The sequence below is a fragment of the Stenella coeruleoalba genome, assembly GCF_951394435.1.
Source record: "Stenella coeruleoalba genome assembly, chromosome: 11".
Taxonomy (NCBI): Eukaryota; Metazoa; Chordata; class Mammalia; order Artiodactyla; family Delphinidae; genus Stenella; species Stenella coeruleoalba.
This window is the reverse complement of record NC_137157.1, coordinates 71,479,346-71,499,357: the sequence shown is the minus strand read 5'-3', so window position 1 is coordinate 71,499,357 and position 20,012 is coordinate 71,479,346. Positions and strand designations below refer to the sequence as shown.

The 20,012-nt window shown below is 35.3% G+C and overlaps 1 protein-coding gene across 1 annotated transcript in view; it reads left to right on the top strand.

Moving 5' to 3' along the window:
* Positions 1 to 20,012, top strand: part of LRRK2 (leucine rich repeat kinase 2) — a 152,970-nt gene that overhangs the window by 117,456 nt on the left and 15,502 nt on the right. The window contains exons 41-45 of the mRNA XM_079938391.1: positions 4,193 to 4,353; positions 13,077 to 13,247; positions 14,474 to 14,574; positions 17,929 to 18,123; positions 19,443 to 19,636. Of these exons, the coding sequence (XP_079794517.1) occupies positions 4,193 to 4,353; positions 13,077 to 13,247; positions 14,474 to 14,574; positions 17,929 to 18,123; positions 19,443 to 19,636 (822 nt within the window). The remainder of the gene's footprint in view (positions 1 to 4,192; positions 4,354 to 13,076; positions 13,248 to 14,473; positions 14,575 to 17,928; positions 18,124 to 19,442; positions 19,637 to 20,012) is intronic.

The following is a 20,012-nucleotide window of genomic DNA, read 5'->3' as shown; positions in this document are numbered from 1 at the left end:
CTTCTGGAATATGCCAGAGACTTTATACCAGCTATTCTCTTGGCCAGAATGTCGAACCTCCAGATATCCTCTTGGCTCACTTCTCATTTCATTCAGGTTTCTCCTCAGGGAGGGTGTCCCTGACTACCTTGTGTCTCTTTGGCACCTGTAGCACTTATCACTGCCGGGTATTCTTTATGTTTTTATTTTAAAAGTTTGTTTATTGTCTGTCTTTGCCACCAGAATCTAAGTGCCACGATAGCAAGGATTTTTCCTCTTGTTCACCGTTGTACCTCAGCACCTAGAACGGTGCGTTCTCATTACACATGTTGCCACTGGGGAGAGAGGGAGGAAGGAAGGAAGACAGTGCCTGGTGCATGGTAGCCACAAAGTGGATGCAAATTTCCTTCTCTTCCTTTCCTTCTTAAATAGTGTCTATTCCTTTTGAGCAGTATCCAGAAATGTAAATGGAATGGATGGTAAGGAGAACAAACACTGATCACAAACAAATAAAACTAAACTATTGATATATACGATATAACTATTAATACTGTATAGGGGATATAATAGGAGAATAAAATGAGTAGATTTCCTTTCCTGAAAGAGTCCGGAAGCTATTGAAAAACACAGATTATTATATGAAACAGGAATGCAAAGATTTGGATCTGGGTTGCTACATCCACTTTTGAACACCAGGGGGAACTTTGTACTAAATTAATCTAGATAAAGGGCAACTATGTCTTATGTATTTCAAAAGCTGTATTGGTCATTTTCCTTGATTAAACCGACTCCAGGTCCTGGTTTTTCCCTAAATCTTCCACATAATTCCCAAAGTCCTTATTTATAAAATGAATAATTGATTTTTTAAAAAATTCATCACTGTTTGAAAGACCTCATCCCTTAAATAACTTGAAGACCTTACTTAAAATAACAAATCCAGCAGTTTCTGTTAAAGTAAGTGAAATCTCATCATATTTTCCTATCATTTGCCTGATTTGTTCTCAGCATAATGCCAAGGGAGCTTTCTGGGTCTTGTGCTACAAGAGGCTAGTAGATTTCAGTAGCAATTGATCTTCTCCTAGCACTAAGTATTTAAAAATCTCAGCCCAAATATATTTTAGCACAGAGCTATAACTATGGAGGTAGAAAGAGACAATAAAGTCGCATGCCTCTGCGGTCCCTTAAATGATGGCGCTGTTTAGAGTGACATACAGGAACTTTCTTCATGTTACATATTTTCTCTTTTGCAGTCTTGCCTTCAGCTATTAGTTTACACCTCTAACTGTCTGATGCTTTGAGTTCTTTATTATAATTCTCAACTACCTTTGAAGATATGGTCACCTATATTTCCCATAAGCTTCTGTGTTTCAGTATGTTCAAAATTGAATTTGCTTTCTCTTTTTCCTTCCACCATGAATCTGTTCTTTATCTTGTATCTCCCATTTGCCAACAAAGGTCTTCGTAGTCACATCCAGAGCAACCCCCTCTCCCACAAAAGTAAGTACTCATTTGTCCGCCAGGTCCTTGACTGTTTTACATCATCTTTTTAATTGATTAATTTATTTTTATGCCACTACTGCTGACTTGGTCCGGTACCTCTGGTGAACTATCAGAACATTTCTGATATTATATTCTTCTAAAATAAAAATCTAATTATCCTTGAAATTCCCTGGCATTCCAAGTTATCTGCAGAATACATCTAAACTCCTTGGCCATAGCGTCAAAACTCTTTATGTATCCTCTAGTCTGCCTCTCCAGCCTCCTCCCATTCCACTGCCCTCGTTCTAACCATGCTGAAGGGCTTGACTTCTCACTGACATCCATGTCTGTCTTTGCATTTGTCATTCCTGTCTTTTCAAAAAATTGTCTGCCTAGAGAACTCATTTTCCTCTAGAATTTGCTCACATACCATCTCCACAATGATGTCTGACTGCATCATGAAGAGTTGGTTTGGCTAACACATGTTTCTTGAGTCTCCATGCAGGACTTTGTGCTGGCTGCTGAAGAAGGAAAGATAGGGATTATATTGCTCTTATCAAGTTTTAAAACTTATAGTCTAGTGGGAGAGTCTGCTTTGCTATCTGTACCTTTGTGCTTTTCTTCCTCTGGCTTCCCTAGCATTTGGTACTCATCACATTTCTGCAACCTTATTTGAGCACCTGTCTCTCCTAGATTGTGGCCCCTCAAGAGCAGGGAGACAAAGATGACGTTATATCCCCAGTGACTGTCCCTCATAGATGCCCAATATATATTTGTTAAATGAATGAAGGCATTCTATTTTTAGAGTAATTCTCTTTAGGATGAGATAAAGTTTACTTTAAGTTATACGAGTTTCTTAGCAACATTGATGATAATCACAATTTAAAAATGACTAGTTGAGTTTAGACCAGTTTGTTTTAATAAAATATTTGACAATGCTCGCTGTCATGTAATACATAAATTATGGCTGAATTATTCTTAGTAAGACAAGATCTGTACCTGTTAATATTTTGAAAGCTATTCTGCTATTCTATTAAAAGCTATTAAAACTGCAATTTTAAGATTAAATTCTATAACTGAACATTTTAACTAATCCAGATAATCTTTCTCTCCCACTGACATAATTTCAAATTAAGTTTAACTAATTTTTTTTAACCTTTGGAAAGTATTCCGAGAGAGTCTGTATTCTATAAATATTCTGAAAGAGGCACGCATTATGAAGGATTTGGATGCCATTCAATTATGTATGACTTGGCTTTAACTTTTTTGTTCTTAATCTCCCAGCTTTTCTCTTCAGCAGGGCAAAGTAGCTAATGGCTTTTCAGTAAGCCCTTAGTAAATTTTTCTTTTAAGCCCATAACTTATTATTAAGGTCAACTTCATTAGTACATCTATCTTACTTTTCAACCAAAAATATGTTTACTGAAAGGAATAAGCCTAATGTCAAATGTCTTAACTACATCCTGGAAGAGAAAGAATCTTCTCCTGCATTAGTTGATGCCGTTAAATGATACATACACTCCCATCAATCAGTGGAAAGTTCAGGGTATTGCTGCCACTCTGCTCCTAATGCCCCTAGCAGTGATTGGTATTAGGTAATGGAGTAAATACTTATTGATATAATGTGAACCTAAACCAAAAGCCACAAACAATGGATTTAAATTTACCTCTATTAAGTTCTATGAAAAATTCTTTTCTCAAGGTAGGACATAATGTAGTTGTGAGATCATGTGCAGAGCTATGGCAAATTTAATGTCACAGGGCAGGGTAAACAGAGTGGGGCAAATCTGAATTTTACGAGTGTGTAAGGAAAGGTAATAGAGTTACTTTAGTAGTTGGGGCAAAGTAATGGCTCTTCGGCCATGTTTCCAGAATGGACAAGACCTGGTTGAGATGAAAACTTCTTATTTTTTATATTAACTAGTATTTATTCTTCACCTACAGTGAGTGTCCAGCTCTAGTTGCTGATGGTTGAATGGATCTGTTTCTAAAAGGAAAGACTTTAAAATCCCCCATATCACCTTTCCCAAGACAATGTTTTACTCATTCCAACTCTTGGTCTAAAATGTTCTTTGATAATTTATAACAGAATTGGGTTTTAAAGTAAATTACATCTTCAAACGGTACAGTATTGATAGCTAGAAAAGTCTTTTATTTTGATTTATTACTATTTAAAAAGTAGAAAATATTTTCCAAAAAATTAGGAAATAGTTTAGTCAGAAAAAAATAAATATCAAAGGAGAGATGGAGTAGAGAGAATTTTAAAAGCTAAGAAAAACGTCTCTGTGGTTTTAAGAAAATTAAAACTTAAATAAATGGGAGTTATAACAAAATACTATCAATTCTTATTTAACATATTTACATTTTAAACTAATTAAAATAGTCACATGGTATTGAGGGAATTCAGAATTCCTTTTAAGTTGTTTTTAAAGTATACAAAAGGTAAGTCTTCAAAAATTGGTACTTTGCTTAAAGTGATTGTGCCTTAAAGTTTAAATCACTTATCAGGATTGACATGTCTTTTTGTTTGTTTGTTTTAAAAGCATAAGCTTGCTCTGTAATATTGGACTTGTAGGTTTTGATTTCCTTCTGCAATATCTCTTAACTTTGAAGGTGAAACTTAGCACAGAATTTTTGATGCTTTGCGTAATAAACATATATTTTTAAAAATAATGACAAAATTTATTATGGTATAATCACATTTTAATAAGGTTTCCTGTGCATTTCACGGCAGATACCTTCACTCAGCCATGATTATATACCGTGACTTGAAGCCCCACAACGTGTTGCTTTTCACCCTGTATCCCAATGCCGCCATCATTGCCAAGATTGCGGACTATGGGATTGCTCAGTACTGCTGTAGAATGGGGATAAAAACGTCAGAGGGCACACCAGGTGGGTGACAAGGTTTGTGTGATAATTCCCTCTTCAGAATGGATAACCACTGACTTCAGTTGTGAGTTCAGGAGAATCAAGAGAACACTGTAGCCTATCACACTGTGAACAGCTATTTGTTGTGACCAGAATGTGAATAATTGTGACCAGTACGTTTGTGATTTTGAATATTATATCCTGTAGGGCAAAAAAATCAACTGATGTAATTTTCCAGGGTAAAAAACAAATTAAATAAATAGAGTATGTTTTATGTCAAGTTATATTTTTAAAAGTTGGACTTAAAAATGTTTAAATACTCCAGAGGTGGTGAAAAGGAACCTCAAAGTTTTAGTGAGGCAAACCAAATTCAGGTTCGCAAACCCTTTTTTGTAACTCTGAAACCCAAATAACTTTGAAAATCCAAAGTTTTTTTTTTTATAACTGATTTGGTGGCAAAATCTGACCCGATTGAATTGATCCTTGTTAGGATCTTTATTTCTCATATTCACTGTGAATGTGTGTATGTTTCACAGCAGAAATATAAACATGTTTGTTTGAATACAGGGTGTTGGCTCTGATCCCACTGAATTTTATGTAATTTGTTATATGCATTATTACTTTCTTAAATATGAAAAAGTATAAATTCCTAAATACTTCTAGCTCCAAGAGTTTCAGGTAGGGACTTTGGGACTGGAGTTCTTAGTTGCACTGTTCTTGATACAAGCATACTTTCTTATTCTTTTTAAAAAATTTTTTTAATTAAAAAAAATTTTTAATTTAATTTTATTGGAGTATAGTTGATTTACAGTGTTGTGTTTCAGGTGTACAACCAAGTGATTCAGTTTTACATATACATATATTCATTCTTTTTTAGATTGTTTTCTCACAGAGTTTATCACAGAATATTGAGTAGAGTTCCCTCTGCTATACAGTAGGTCCTTGTTGGTTACCTTTCTTATATATAGTAGTGTGTGTATGTTCATTCCAAGTTCCTGATTTATCCCTCCCCACCACTTTCGCCTTTGGTAACCATAAGTTTGTTTTTGATATCTCTAAGTTTGTTTCTGTTTTGTAAATAAGTTCATTTGTATCATTTTTTAAAAAATTAGATTCCACATATGAGTGACATCATCTGAGATTTGTCTTTCTCTGTCTGACTTACTTCACTTAGTATGATAATCTCTAGGTCCACCGTGTTGCTGCAAATGGCATTATTTCATTTTTTATGGCTGAGTAATTGTCCATTGTATATACGTACCACATCTTCTTTATCCATTCCTCTGTCGATGGACATTTAGGTTGATTCCATGTCTTGGCTATTGTAAACAGTGCTGCAGTGAACATTGGGGTGCATGTATCTTTTCAGATTATGGTTTTCTCAGGGTATATGCCCAGTAGTGAGACTTCTGGGTCATATGGTGGTTCTATTTTTAGTTTTTTAAGGAACCTCCATACTGTTCTCCATAGTGGCTGTACCAATTTACATCCCCACCAATAGTGTAGGAGGGTTCTGACTGGTACAGTAATTTAAACCTTCAAACATTGAACTTTGTTTTTCTTTCTTCATAATTTATAGGTTGTTAATGCTTCAATACTTAAAAGTACTGTAGAGTCATGTTACTATGTAAAATGAGACATACCCATTTTGCGTACTGTTATATTTATGGTCTCCAGAAATCACAGGCATCATTTTCTTACCTTAGATTTTAATATTGCTTTTAAGTGTCATGCCCAACTCTTTTTTTGTCATGCCTGCTGTAATACTCCTATTACTTTAACTGTAAACTGACTTTCTACCAGTGAAAATTCTATTTCCTTTGTTCTTGGGTTTTCATGATCTTATACTCAGACATGTTCTTTCCACGTGGAGTTCTCCCTCCCTTTCTCAGCTCTCTTTCCTCTTCTAATAATAGATTCAGCAGAATCTCAGCTTCCGATTAGTAAGAAACAGTCATAGGGCAAGTAATCTGTACAGACATCTTATCTTTCAGATTTCAGTTTGCGTGGGAATAGAAAATTGAAGGGTTGATATCTGTTTAGTGGGGGGCAGCTCTAGCTCTGGAGAAATCTTACATGGTTAGTTATTTGTAAATAAAATTACAGGTGGCTTTACATCATCTTGATGATTGAAGCTCAGTTAAAACACATTCTTAAGACAGAAGAAAGTACTTTAGAGGATATCTGACTAGGCAAAATTGTCCCCTACCCTCTTCCCCTTTCCCCATTTTTGTCCTTAGATAAGCAAATGGCCCCAGCTTCCAATGCCTGGTTTTATTTTTGCTCCAAATACATATCATCTCTTTCATTTTACATGGCTATCTGTTGGAAGTAGAGTGTGCATTCTCATAAACATTTCAAAGTATATTTTCTGGCTCAAGTGTCTCTGGGTTGTTCAATAATAATAAAATAATTATCTCTTCAGCAACTGCTGTGTCCCAGGCTCAGGGCCAGATACGTTAGACACATGGTATCCTATCCTCATGCCAGGGCTGAAAGTTAGCTTTTATCTTCTCATCTATAAAATGAGGAAGCTGAGGCTCAGTGAGATTGTGTAACTTGCACAAAGTCATGCAGTAAGTGGCCAAGATAAAGCTCAGTCTAAATGACATTTGAATCCAGAGCTATTTGGCTTTAAGTCCTATACAGGCATACCTTATTTTATTGTACTTTGCTTTATTATGCTTCGCAGATGTTGTGTTTCTTACAAATTGCAGGTTTGTGGCAACCGTGCATCAAGCCAGTCTGTCAGAGCTGTTTTCTTCAACAGCCTTTGCTAACTTCGGGTCTCTGTGTCACATTTTGATTATTCTCACAATATTTCAAACTTCTTCATTATTATTATGTTTGTAATGGGGATCTGTGATCAGTGACATTACTATTGCAAAAAGATTGTGACTTGCTAACAGCTCAGATGATCGTTAGCAGTTTTTAACAATAAAGTATTTTTAAATAAAGGATTGTGCATTATTTTTAGACATAGTGCTGTTGCACATTAATAGACTTCAGTATTGTAAACATAACTTTTATATGCACTGGGAAACCAAAAAATTTGTATGACTCACTTTATTGCGATACTTGCTTTATTGAGGTGATCTGGCACCAAACCTGCCATATCTCCAAGGTATGCCTGTAGTCGCTCTCCTGGATCACATACAACTATGACATACACTTAAAGAGGTTTACTTAACCTTAGTTATTAAAAATCCAAATAAACAAAGCAAAATTACAGGGCCAGAAACCACAAATATTGTCATGTACAGGTTTGGAAGAATAGTCTTAGAAGATGGGATTCCACAGGCCTCGTAAACCCACCTAGAAATGGGCACATGACGGCATTCTTCTCTTGGAAGATCTGCTCATTACTGTCATGTCTCATGAAGGTGGGCCAGGCCACTCATCTGGGGCCTGCAATTCGTTCCCCCTCCCCCCAGCCACGTCACTGTGTTCGTGGAGAGGAAATCCTGCTGTTGAAGCCTCAACCCCCTACTTGGCAGTGGACCTCTCTGATCCTTGTAGATTGTGCTCCCTCAGTGGGCTGGGCAAGCCAGCAGTCAGCTCATTTCAACTCTGTTCAAACTCATGGCCCTTCATTTTATGTGTCTTCCTGGTTTGGGTCAACACCTGTCTATAGTTCAATATCCAACTGATTTTTCATACCAAGCCAGATACTTGTTCCTGACCCCTTTTAATCTGCTGTATCAATGTGCAGTAACACAAGTATGGAGAAAGATCATGACAGGGAAACCCAGAGCCCGATTCTTTCTGTTCTGCCCGCTTTTCCCCCAGGCTGCTTAATACATGGTAAGCATTTTTCCTTGCTATATCTTGGACCTTCTCTTTATCTCTACTGTATTTATTATTGTTAGAGCACTTCTAATCACCTCAGCCCTAAACTCAAATTAAAAATTTTAAATAACAGTAATTGTCACCACTGCTGCCACCATCACCAAACTTTTCCTTCCCCAGAGCAATTATGTTTGAGAAGAAAATCATTCCCTCTCATATGATTTTAGTTCTCTCCTTGTCTTTTCCTTTTTAATGGATCTTCCTGTTAATGTTATACTTAGAAACTTTATGAGAAACAAAATATAAGGTTTAACTTGGAAATTTTAGAGAAACAAAACACCATGTGTTTGTTATTGTTAAACTTTTGTGAAGTTTTATACTAACTCTTACTGTGGTGCATTAACACCGTGTGTGCATGTGAGTGTGGGTTCATTGCTGTTGTCTCAGGGAATATGGTAATGGGAGCAAACCTTTCGTGGCACGAACAGAGTGCTTGTCTCATGCTTAGCCCTTTGCATAGGTTGATTATCTCAGTTAACCCTCATGACCCTCTGACATGAGTCCTATTATTATTCCTGGTTTACAGATAAGGAAACTAAATAAAGCTTAGGGACCATTAAAAATGTCTATAGGGTCACATAAGACACAAACCCAACCTTCCTGAGAACACAGCCCCTGGCCAGGTACCATCACAGCTGGAGCGCAAAGGTAGAAACAATTCAGTTATTGGCAAGTACCACAGCAGTGTGTCTGTCTACATTTTCAAAGGTAAATATGGGATGGAAACTTTCAACTTCAAATAATTTGGAGAGATTCAACTTTAACTCAGTCAAATGGGTATGTATGTATTATATCCTGTTAGTAGCAACGGTTAATTCTGGGTCTTATGACAGTTACAGTGTTGACTGAGATGGATGCTGACTGATGGCTTTCACCCCGCCAACATCCACAGAAATACAACAGTCTTTGGGTAAACAAAAATGTTATTCTCTGGTTATACCTATCATCTGATAGAAATTATGAAACATGCTCTACTCAGACTTTTTGGAAAGTAAAAAAGAAAGTATATGTTTCTGTGTACTTTGTGATATATAGTCAGACCTAATTTATAAATTTCTCATGTTTTTGATCTATGGATATTTTAAATGCAGACTTCTCTGGAAAAGTATCTCTAAATATAGTTTTTAAACAAATGCATCATATTTTCCCAATTATTTTAACATTGTGACTTGTAATAATTCTCTAAGGGAAAGGTATTCTTATTTTTTATTCATTTATTCATGCATCTGGCAATAATTTATTGAATGTTTACCAAATATCAAACTGGTGTCACTACTTAATAGCTGTGTGGTGCTCAAGATTCACTTTCTGGGGTTCACTTTTCATTTGTGTAAATTGTGACGAGAAAAATAATGCCTACCTCAGCGTTGTTTAAGGGTAAAATGAGGTAACCCATGTAAGTAACATAGAGAAGAGCTGGCATGTTGCAGTTGCGCCAAGTGTGTTAGCTGTTTTAGTGGTGAACTTGGAGAATGGGCATTAATAAATGTAAATTTTCATCTCCAGAAGCACACGTTTTGCCAGGAGAAACAGGGCTGTAAACAATAATCATAAAGCATTGTATTAGTTTCAGCAGGAGATCTAGTTCAAGGTACAGTGATAGTGCAAGGCGCAAGTGGTTAACTGAGCTATGGGTCGTCAGGACTTCCTTCATAGAGGAGGTGACTCTGGAATGACATCTTAAAGGAGAAGTTTGAGGTTTGAGTAAATAAATAAGTAAGTGGGAGGAGACATTTCAGGCAAAACGTGCTAAGGTAGAAAATGACTTGTCTCATTCCGATAACTGCAAGAAGTTCCATGCGGTCTAAGTGACAGATGGAGGATGGAGGATTCTTTGGTTATGTTTTTCAATTCTGGCTGTATATTAGATAACATGTAGGGCTTAAGGGATATATCCCCTAGGGTTGTGTCCTTTACAGTTGTATTTTAGTAGGTGTGGAGCAGGGGCTCTCAATGTGGCCACATGTTTGAAGCTACTGGAGGACTTTCAAATGTACGGGTAGCAGGACCCCATGCCCAGGATTCTGATTTAAATAGTTTGGGTGGAGCCCAGACATTGAGGTTATTTAAATGATCCCCAGGTGATTCCCATCTCTTCATCATATAAATAGTGTCATTGCCTCTATAAATCAGTTATAACATGGGCAGCTCAAATTGTGGTATTGTCTCACATTGGGGAAAATGTTATTTGCAGAAAAACTTTTAACAAGATGATTAGCATTTACTCTAGATTTTGAGAGTATTAGCCTGTGATATAAGCAAAAAGTTATGAGAGTAAATATGAATAGCATTTAGACTTATGTTCAAATAAAAAGAGCAAATGTCTGTTTTAAATTAATCTTTCTCAATGGTGCACATTCTAGGCACCGCAGTGGATTCTGGAGATAGATATATATGACCTAATGATTATTGACTGTCTAGATTCTGTTAAACTTGGGCTATGAAGTCAGTGTCTTAGTTTGAATCCTTGCTCTACCACTTACTAGCCAGGGCTGGAGAAATTACCTAATTCCTTTCCTTGGTTCAACAGTAGTACCTAATAATAGTATCTGTTGTAGGGGATTGTTGTGAAAATCAGATGAGAAATTCATGTAAAGTGTTTAGCACAATGCCTGGCACATTCCTTAGGTGTCTTTTCTTTCCTGGACTCTCTGCTCTGTCTTCTTTTTTTTTTGCGGTATGCGGGCCTCTCACTGTTGTGGCCTCTCCCGTTGCGGAGCACAGGCTCTGGACGCGCAGGCCCAGCGGCCATGGCTCACGGGCCCAGCCGCCCTGCGGCATGTGGGATCTTCCCGGACCGGGGCACGAACCCGTGTCCCCTGCATCGGCAGGCGGACTCTCAACCACTGCGCCACCAGGGAAGCCCTCTGCTCTGTCTTCTTAACACAGGGGGCCCCCTTCTTAACACAGAAGGCTCTGTTTGCCTTCCCTTTCCCTGTCCTCTGAAGGGCATTCAGAAAACTCATCTTGTTTGTTTGCTCTCTCTCAGAGATCACTGTCTTGTGTTCCTGGTGTCCAGAGTTTCATACATGTTGTCTAGTTATTTCATTGTTTTATGCAGAATGGTAAGTCTAGTCCCTGTTATTCTATCTTACCTAGAAGTAGAAGTGATACATGTTTAAATAAATGACTTATTTGAACAGCCTAATACAACGTACATTTAGGATTTTAGTTAGTACTTAACATTTGTAGTCTTTGAGGGGCATCAGTGCTAAAGAGGGTATCCGTGTAGTACAGTAGCATGGTCCATAACTGCCATAGATCATTCACAGTATTAGATCAGGTGACAACACTGTTCTTTTGTAAACAGGCAGGAAATGTTTCTATTTCTAGCCTTCCAGTGACAAGTAACATTAAAAGTGTTCATTTTCATCCCAAATTAAATTCAGTGGTGAATACATTGAGTAGCTTGAAATGTTATTCTTCCTGTTACTACTATGGTGACCAGTATACTGAAAAATAAGGCAAAAGTTTTTGAAGAAATTGCAGTTGCTTTTCCAGGGAAGTCCTCAGTGATAAGGATACATGTAGAGTAGCTTGGAGGATCTTATGGTTTAGATTGATAGTTAAATGTTATGTTGGTAGCTTAGGTCTTGATGCCCTCAGTCCCCCTCCCCTCCCCATTTTGGTTGAAATACTCCATGATGTTTTAAATTAAGATTTGATTTGCAAAACATAAGGTTGTGAGTTGAAAGCAACAAATGCTATTGAGCAGGTCAAAAGATGTGTTTCTAATAAATTAGTGGAAATAACACTCCGGCAACAAAGAGATATATCTAGATTTAATGTGCTTGAGTGTTTTATATACATACTGTATTGTAAATTCTGCGTCTTTGTTTTCTTTTTCTACTTAATATTTCAGGGACGTCTTTCTGTGTCAAATATCAGTTTTAACAGTTACATAATATTTCAGTAATTTACTTAACCACATCTTGATGTATATTTAATTTTTTCGAACTTTTTGATATATTGAAAGGCTTTAATTAATAGACTTATAAATTAAAAATTTCCCATTTATGAAACTAATTTTTAAACATTAAATTTCTAAAAATCATATTGCTGGGTAGGCATATTTTGAATTTTGAAATACTAATTACCTTCTAGAAAGGTTTATCAATTAAAATTCCCTCAAAACTTGAATTAGAGCACCTATTTCCCATTCTGGGTTTGTTATTGTTTTTAATCTTCATGAAGTTAATAGTCAAAAAGTGATAATTTAATGTTTTTATTTTTCAAATATTTATATATAGAACATAGTTGGTTTTCCTTAGATTGTTGACTATTACAGGTAATGTTGAAATTACTTTTTTTTCCCTGAAGTGCTTAAAAATGATTTATCTCTATTGCAAAATGAAAGGTTTTATTTTTCTTTCAGAGAATTTCAGGCATGAACTTACACCTGAGAGAGAGGGCTTTTATTCGTTTTATTCGAGGTTTTCTTTTTAGTGTTCAGTTGGGTTCAAGGAGCAGAGTCACAATTCTTGGAATGATAAGGCCATTAGCATTGCAGCCAGGTTAAAGTGACTTGGAGTGAAGTCTAGAAATCTCCCTCCTGTCTCCTCCTCTGTTTGAAACACTGCTCTGGGAATAGTTATTATTAAGAATGATGTAGACTTTTCCCCCCTCTTAGGCTTTATTTATTTAATTATGAAATATCACTTAATAATTTATTATTGAATGTTTATCCTTATTATTCTTCAAGATGGACCTTGGGGTGAAATGTCCTGGGACAGGGCTGTTAATTGACTTGATTAAGATGTCTTCTTATAGAGGTGATGTGGCCTGTTTAGAACTCATCTTCCTGTCTCTTCATCAGCACATATGCCTAAGTATATACCTCCCTGGGTGTATAAGTTCTGGGGTTGGGCATATTTATTAATATGTCTGTTTACTTTCAGGGTTTCGTGCACCTGAAGTTGCCAGAGGAAATGTTATTTATAACCAACAGGCTGATGTTTATTCATTTGGTTTGCTACTCTATGATATTTTGACAACTGGAGGTAGAATAGCAGAGGGTTTGAAGTTCCCAAATGAGTTTGATGAATTGGCAATACAAGGAAAATTACCTGGTAAGTTTTATTTTATCTACAATAAAGATTATTATTATTTTTTAATAGCAGCTTCATTTCCAAGTTATTTAATTGTAGTTGTATAGTAATTCATTTCACAGCTGAAAATTTTTTTAGTGCATGAATATTCTTAAATTCTGTGACATATTAATAAAATCATATGAGAAAGATAGAATTTATAGGGCTTCTTTTTAATATTCCAAATATTGATATATTTGGTATTATATTTAGAAGAATACTCAGAGAAGGAAATACTATTAGAACTCCAGGTTTAGTGACTTTTCTTCTTGTAAGGAGTTACTAAGTGTCCATTAGCTTGGGCTATTTTCATTTTCTTGGAGTGAAGTAATTTCTATGCAGGAATGGAAGCTTGAATTATTTACAATAATAATTTTTAGTAGTAAATATTAGTAAGAATTAGTAAATGAGTATTTAATGAAATCAAATCTCATTTTGAATGGTTGCCTCATGCTTTAAAGAAATTCTAGGGCTTTGTCATTCATTCCTTAACTCTTCAGTTCTCATTCTAAAGTATTCTTTTAAATATATTTAGTTTCTCATATTTTCTGCTTTTCTTTTCATTTAAGAAAAGTTTTGAGTGTATACTATGTTCCATCTGCAGGGAATACAGCTTTAACTATCTCCTTCTGGGGAACCTTTAAAGATTCCCAACAGAAGGAAATCTATTATTATTCGACTAAACTTTGTGCACAATCTAGGTCATCTCCCTCATTTTATCAGTTAGCTTTCCAGTGAAAGTTTTCAGGTCTGTATTCTATACCAATCAGAAAAATGGCATACCTCTTATAAAAAAAACAAATGTGCACAAAGTGACTGTGGGGGTAACTTTGGATTAAATGGATTAAATGCTTGTCTACATTGAATATTAAAATAAAAAGTATTTGCAAAGCAGTCTATTATATGAACAAAAGTGTTTTCAAAGTCTATTTGAAATGAAGGTATGAAAGGAAAATCTATTTTTATTCAGTTGGTATTTGTGTCTCTTTTTATACTGTAAAAATTAAGAACTCATTCTTGATGTCTCTAGTGGAGACAGTTAACAAAATTAGCTTTAAGAGTGATAAGTAGATTCATGATATATATGGGATTATAGAGATCAGTGGTTCCTTTGCAATGTCTGGACCTCTCATACACATTGAGAAGAAATAAAATAATTGTTCTGATTTGTCCAGTGTTTAAGCGTGATATGTTTTTTAATGTTTTAGATCCAGTTAAAGAATATGGTTGTGCCCCATGGCCTATGGTTGAGAAGTTAATTAAAAAATGTTTGAAAGAAAATCCTCAGGAAAGACCTACTTCTGCCCAGGTATTTGTGTAGTCAAAATTTATCAGTATTTTGTTCAGAACATCAAAAATATATATGTAATATTCAAATATATATACTCAAACATATAAACAAACACACACAGTTTAAAACAGTTATAAAGCAAAACTCCTCTATCCCGTCACTACCCCAGGCACAAAATAAAGGGCCAACACCCCAGAAACGCACATATGCCTCTTTCTGATTGCATCACCCTCTTTTCTCTATATGTAGCCAGTCTCCTGACTTTCATGATAATCATTGTTTATTTTTCTTTTTATGATTTTACTACCCAGTTTATAATTTATTTAAAATGGAATCATAGTCACGTGCTGTTCTGAGTTTTTTCAGTTGTTCTCCCAACATTATTTTGTAAGCTTCATTCATGTTGTTGAACATAGCTGTTGATTACTTTCCCTACTATTCCATTCCATTGTTTGAATGCACAACAATGTATTTACCCATGATCATATCAGTGGGTATTGGTATTGTTTCTAGTTTTTTGCTATTATAAATAGTGCTGTTAATGAGTGCGGTCGTACATGTCACCTAGTGCAAATTGTATCAGAATTGCTTTGTGGTATCTAACCAGGAGTTGAATTGCAGAATCATGGGATATGGGAATATCTAAATCATTTCTTGAAGAAGTTGTACTAGCTTAACAGTTCCATCACCTGTATATTAAGGTAGCTGTTTTTTTTAATATATTCTCCCTAAACGTTGTACTATCTGACTTCTTAATTTTTTCCAAATAGATTCAGTCTTGTGTATTGATTTACATTTTCCTAATTACTAATAAAGATGAGCATCTCTTTATATATTCATTGGTCACATATATGTTTCCTCTTCTGGAAAATGCCTGTTCATTATTTAGCCATTTTTCTATTGAGTTGTTTTTGTAAAAATAAAATTTAAAAAGCGCTTCTTTATACATTTTATACTAAAACTTTGTTGGTTATATATGTTGCAAATTTCTTTTCCCAATTCATGGTTTGCATTTTTATTTCCTAAAGAGTGCCTTTTGATTAACAGATTTTCTTCATTTTAATAGAGATAAATTTAACAATACTTCTTTTTATGGTTATTAATTTTAGGGTCCTGTTTTAAAAGGTCCTTATCTCTCTCAGAGTCACAAAAATATTTACCTATTGTTTCTTCAAAATGTTTAAAAGTTTTGTTCTTAATAGTTAAGTTCTGAATCTATCAGGAAATGACATTTTAATCTAGATCCAATTTCCTTTTTTCCATATGGGTAACCAATTTTTCCAGCTTCATCTATGAAATTGTTTCTTCCTTTGTCTTCTACTGATCTTTTTATTTTCCATTTCCACTCTGTAATATACACTCAAAGATAAACACACACACATTCTCTTCCATTGGTCAATTTACCTGTTCTTCCTCCGGTACAATCCTGTCTTAATTCCTGAAGCTTTATAATAGTCTCTTTCCCCCCCTTATTTTTATCCTTTAGGAATGCTTTAGCTGTTCTTCAGTCTAGTTTTTCCATATAGAATTTTAAATCACTTTGTCAACTTTTATGAAAAATTCTATTGTGCTTTGGATTAGACTTGCATTGAATCTGTAGACAATATCCTTATGATATATTGTCTCTCTATTCTTGAATATGGGTTATCTCTGTATTTAGGTCTTCTTAAGTGTCTTTCAATAAAGTTTTATAATTTTGCATCTAGGTCTTGCACATCTTTTTCTGGATTATCTTGCTATAAATTGCTTTATACTCAATTCCTGGCTTGAGATGTTTTTGAATCACCCAGGTGATGAGAATCTGGTCTACAAATCTTGAGAACAAGCTTATTAATTAATAAACAGTTTCTCAGGGTTCTTTTGCTCTCTCCCACTGTGTCTGTAAAGTTCCAAGGCAACTTTTCTTATAAACCAGTGAGAGTGGGAGTGTGGAGTGGCTTTATATCTGGTTCTCATTTATTCTAAATATGCAGTCCTTTTGGGATCCCAGTTTTATGGGAACAAGACTACATTCTCCACTTTGGGCAGGTCATAGGTTTAACTCTTTCCCACTGGCCTCACAAGGCACTAAAAACCGCACATCAATTTTGCTTCAATAGACAAATGCCTAAAGGGAAAATTGGGCTTCAGGGTTCATCTGACCTCTCTGGATTCTGTCCTTCATTAATATTTTGGCCTGAAAATTCTATATGGTGTTGTCAGATCTTTAATGTTTTTAAGAGATTAAAAAATAATTTCTTCAGCATTTTAAGTTGTATTCAGCTGGAAGTTTTGTCCAAATAACCTCTTCCACCATATTATTGGAAACAGAACTCTTACTATGTTTTAAATGAAACAGATTTTAATAGATCAAAATAAGAGCTGTTTTTATGTTGTGGACTCTCAATTTTGTATAATAATTCATTGAAAATTTTTTGTTCAATTTTAAATTTCCTACTCAGAAATAGCTGAGGACATGTATACACTGCCTTTATCAAACATCATATAATCATCTTGACTAGTTGCCTTACTGACTTTTTAATTTTGGTTGCTACCAGTGTTAATTACACAGACTTTAAAAAAAAATTATCAAAGCAAAATTTTCCAGAGCTTAATTATTATTTTACTTTTTCTTCTTTTAATTTTCACTTATATTTCACCTGTATTTTACAGATTACATAACAATCTTGAGGGTTTTTTTTAGCACATGACAGTTTTCAGAAACTTTCACATACCCGTTTAGTCTTTAGAATACAGTGTGTACTAGGCAAGGTGCGTAAACTCATCACCTTTGTCAGATGAGTCACTGGGAGAAATGGAGCTGTCTTGGAGCCTCATGAGTGGCAGGTAAGTGGCTGTGACGCAGGGCTCTAATTCCATTTTCCTGACCCCTGGTTCTGTTTCCTTACACTGGCTCTCTGCCATCTCTTTAGTTCGTTAGTGCTTGAAGGAAAAATATAAAAACAGAATCTAGAGGTGATTTGTGAGTTTTGTTACCAAAATCAAAATGTCTTTTCCCTTCAACTGGTAGAAGGTGTATTCTATCGTGGGCCCTTCAACATGATGCGTCTCTGCGGTATGAAACTGAATGAAGAATAGTTCCTGACTCTGCTAAATTCTGTTCATTTGGCACTTTTGAGATTTTCTTTTCAAGTTACAAAACATACCATATGTACAAAAGTGCGTATATCATGCATAGCTTAAAAATAAGTATTATCTTAATATCTATAGTTTGATTGTTAATCTTGTTGCTCCGAATGGGTCACAGTTTAAATAAGATTTAGGTTTAGTGCTGTAACATTTAATACTACATTATGCATAATGATATGATCTTTCAAGAGGGCATGTGTTAACCTGATGTGTGTTATTTTGTTAATTTTTAAACTTTCTCAGGTCTTTGACATTTTGAATTCAGCTGAGTTAATCTGTCTGATGAGGCATATATCAATACCTAAAAACTTTACTGTTGAATGCATGGTTGCTATGAATCATAACAGCAAGAATGCAAGCATTTGGCTGGGCTGTGGGCACACTGACAAAGGACAGCTCTCCTTTCTTGACTTAAATACAGAAAGATACACTTCTGCGGTAAGTCCAAATACCATTTAAATTAGTGAAACTCCAGAAAACTCACTTTGCAAATTATTTTAAAGCATGAACCAATTGAAAATTACTTAGGGGTACTCAGTGTGCAGGTGCGAAGTGTCCAGGACTTGAAGAACCGGCATTTGGTTTTGGACACAGCTATTTGGGTTCAACCGCTGGGCAGAACCTTTTGTCAGGGGACCAGCCAAGAACCAGGCCCGTGAGATTCCCGAGGGTGTCCATGACTTTCAAGTGGACTGCAGTGACTGGTTCTTTAAAAAAAAAAAAAAAGTTACTTGCGATAATATATATATATATATATATATATGTGTATATATATATATAATATATATATATAATATATAATATATATATAATATATATATATATAATATAATATAGGAGTGTTATTAAATTAGCTTCCTGTTAAAACAAGTGTATTCACATGAAATGAAGTAGTGTGTGTTTTATTTTAAAATCACAGTATATGTGTGTCTTAGGTCAGGAATGCTAGAAACACAGCCTGAAACAGAGAATCTTATATGAGTGATTCAAGGAGAGAGAAACTTTTAAGGAGGTATGGGAAGCCACATAGATCAGGGGAAGAAGCTTAGCAAAAATGTAGTGTCTGAGGAAGTCTAGCCTCAGTCTTTACCCACAAGAAATTCTGGAATGTGAATAACGGCACAGATTTATCCCTTCACCAGGCAAGGGGTCCAGTATTTCATTCCCACTTATCAGTCAGTCATCAGCTGCAATTTGCCCAAGGGTAGGGGTGGCATAACCTCCCAACCATTTCTTAACAAGCCAGCTCCCATGAGCTGAAGGTAGTGAAGGGTGCAGCTCTGAGCTCTTAGTAGCCAACACTCAGAGCAGCCGGGGGTGGGTGATAGAGGAGATCTGGGCATGGCTTCTGCAAGATGGATCAATAAATTATATTGGGAAATATAAGGTAAATTTCTAGACTTAAAAAAACCTTATATTTTGACTGTTGCCTTGAAAGAAATGTTGTACCTAAACATTATTCTTAAGGTTGAACAATCCTCTTATATTATTTTGATGGAGTGGGAAATGATACTGAGAAGTAATTTTCAATTTTTAGTTTCAGGTGCATTCTAGGCAGGCTTTTTTTTTTTTTTTTTTTTTGCCAGTTAACTCATTTATTGTTGAAAGTTAAATAAAATTGGCATTGTTTTAAAAATGAAAACCAAGAAAGTAAAAAGAGTTAAGTATGTGGATTACATAATATTTTCATTCTATGTAAGTTCTAGTCACTTAAGCTAGAACCAAGTCCTTTAGAGCGTGTTTTCTTTTCTTAACAGGAAGTTACTGATAGTAGAATATTGTGCCTAGCCTTGGTGCATCTTCCTGTTGAAAAGGAAAGCTGGATTGTATCTGGAACACAGTCTGGCATGCTCCTCGTCATCAATACTGAAGATGAGAGAAAGAGGCACACTCTTGAAAAGATGACTGATTCTGTTACTTGCTTGTATTGCAATTCCTTTTCCAAGCAAAGGTAAGGTAGTGATTTTGACCATTGGGGGAAAATTACATATCTTTTAGATGACTTAATTGTGTGCAAAATTGTTACAGTATCAAGAAAGGTTGCTCATTTTTAACATTTTTCCATTGGTTGCATATATTAAAGGGAACTATAGGAGGCCACGAAGATATTTGCATTTTTCTGTATACAGATCAAGCTGAGACAGTTAAAAAATAGGTCAGTCATTTCTTCAGGCTTCCAGCCTTGCTCCTGGTTTTATCTCAACTATGGCTCTAACTCTTCACCACTCAGCACATCAGTTGATTTTTGTAGAGCCTCTTCAAAAATGAGTTCTCATTCATTCTTACTTTGAATACATGTATATCAATAAACTGTTAATGCCAGTCTA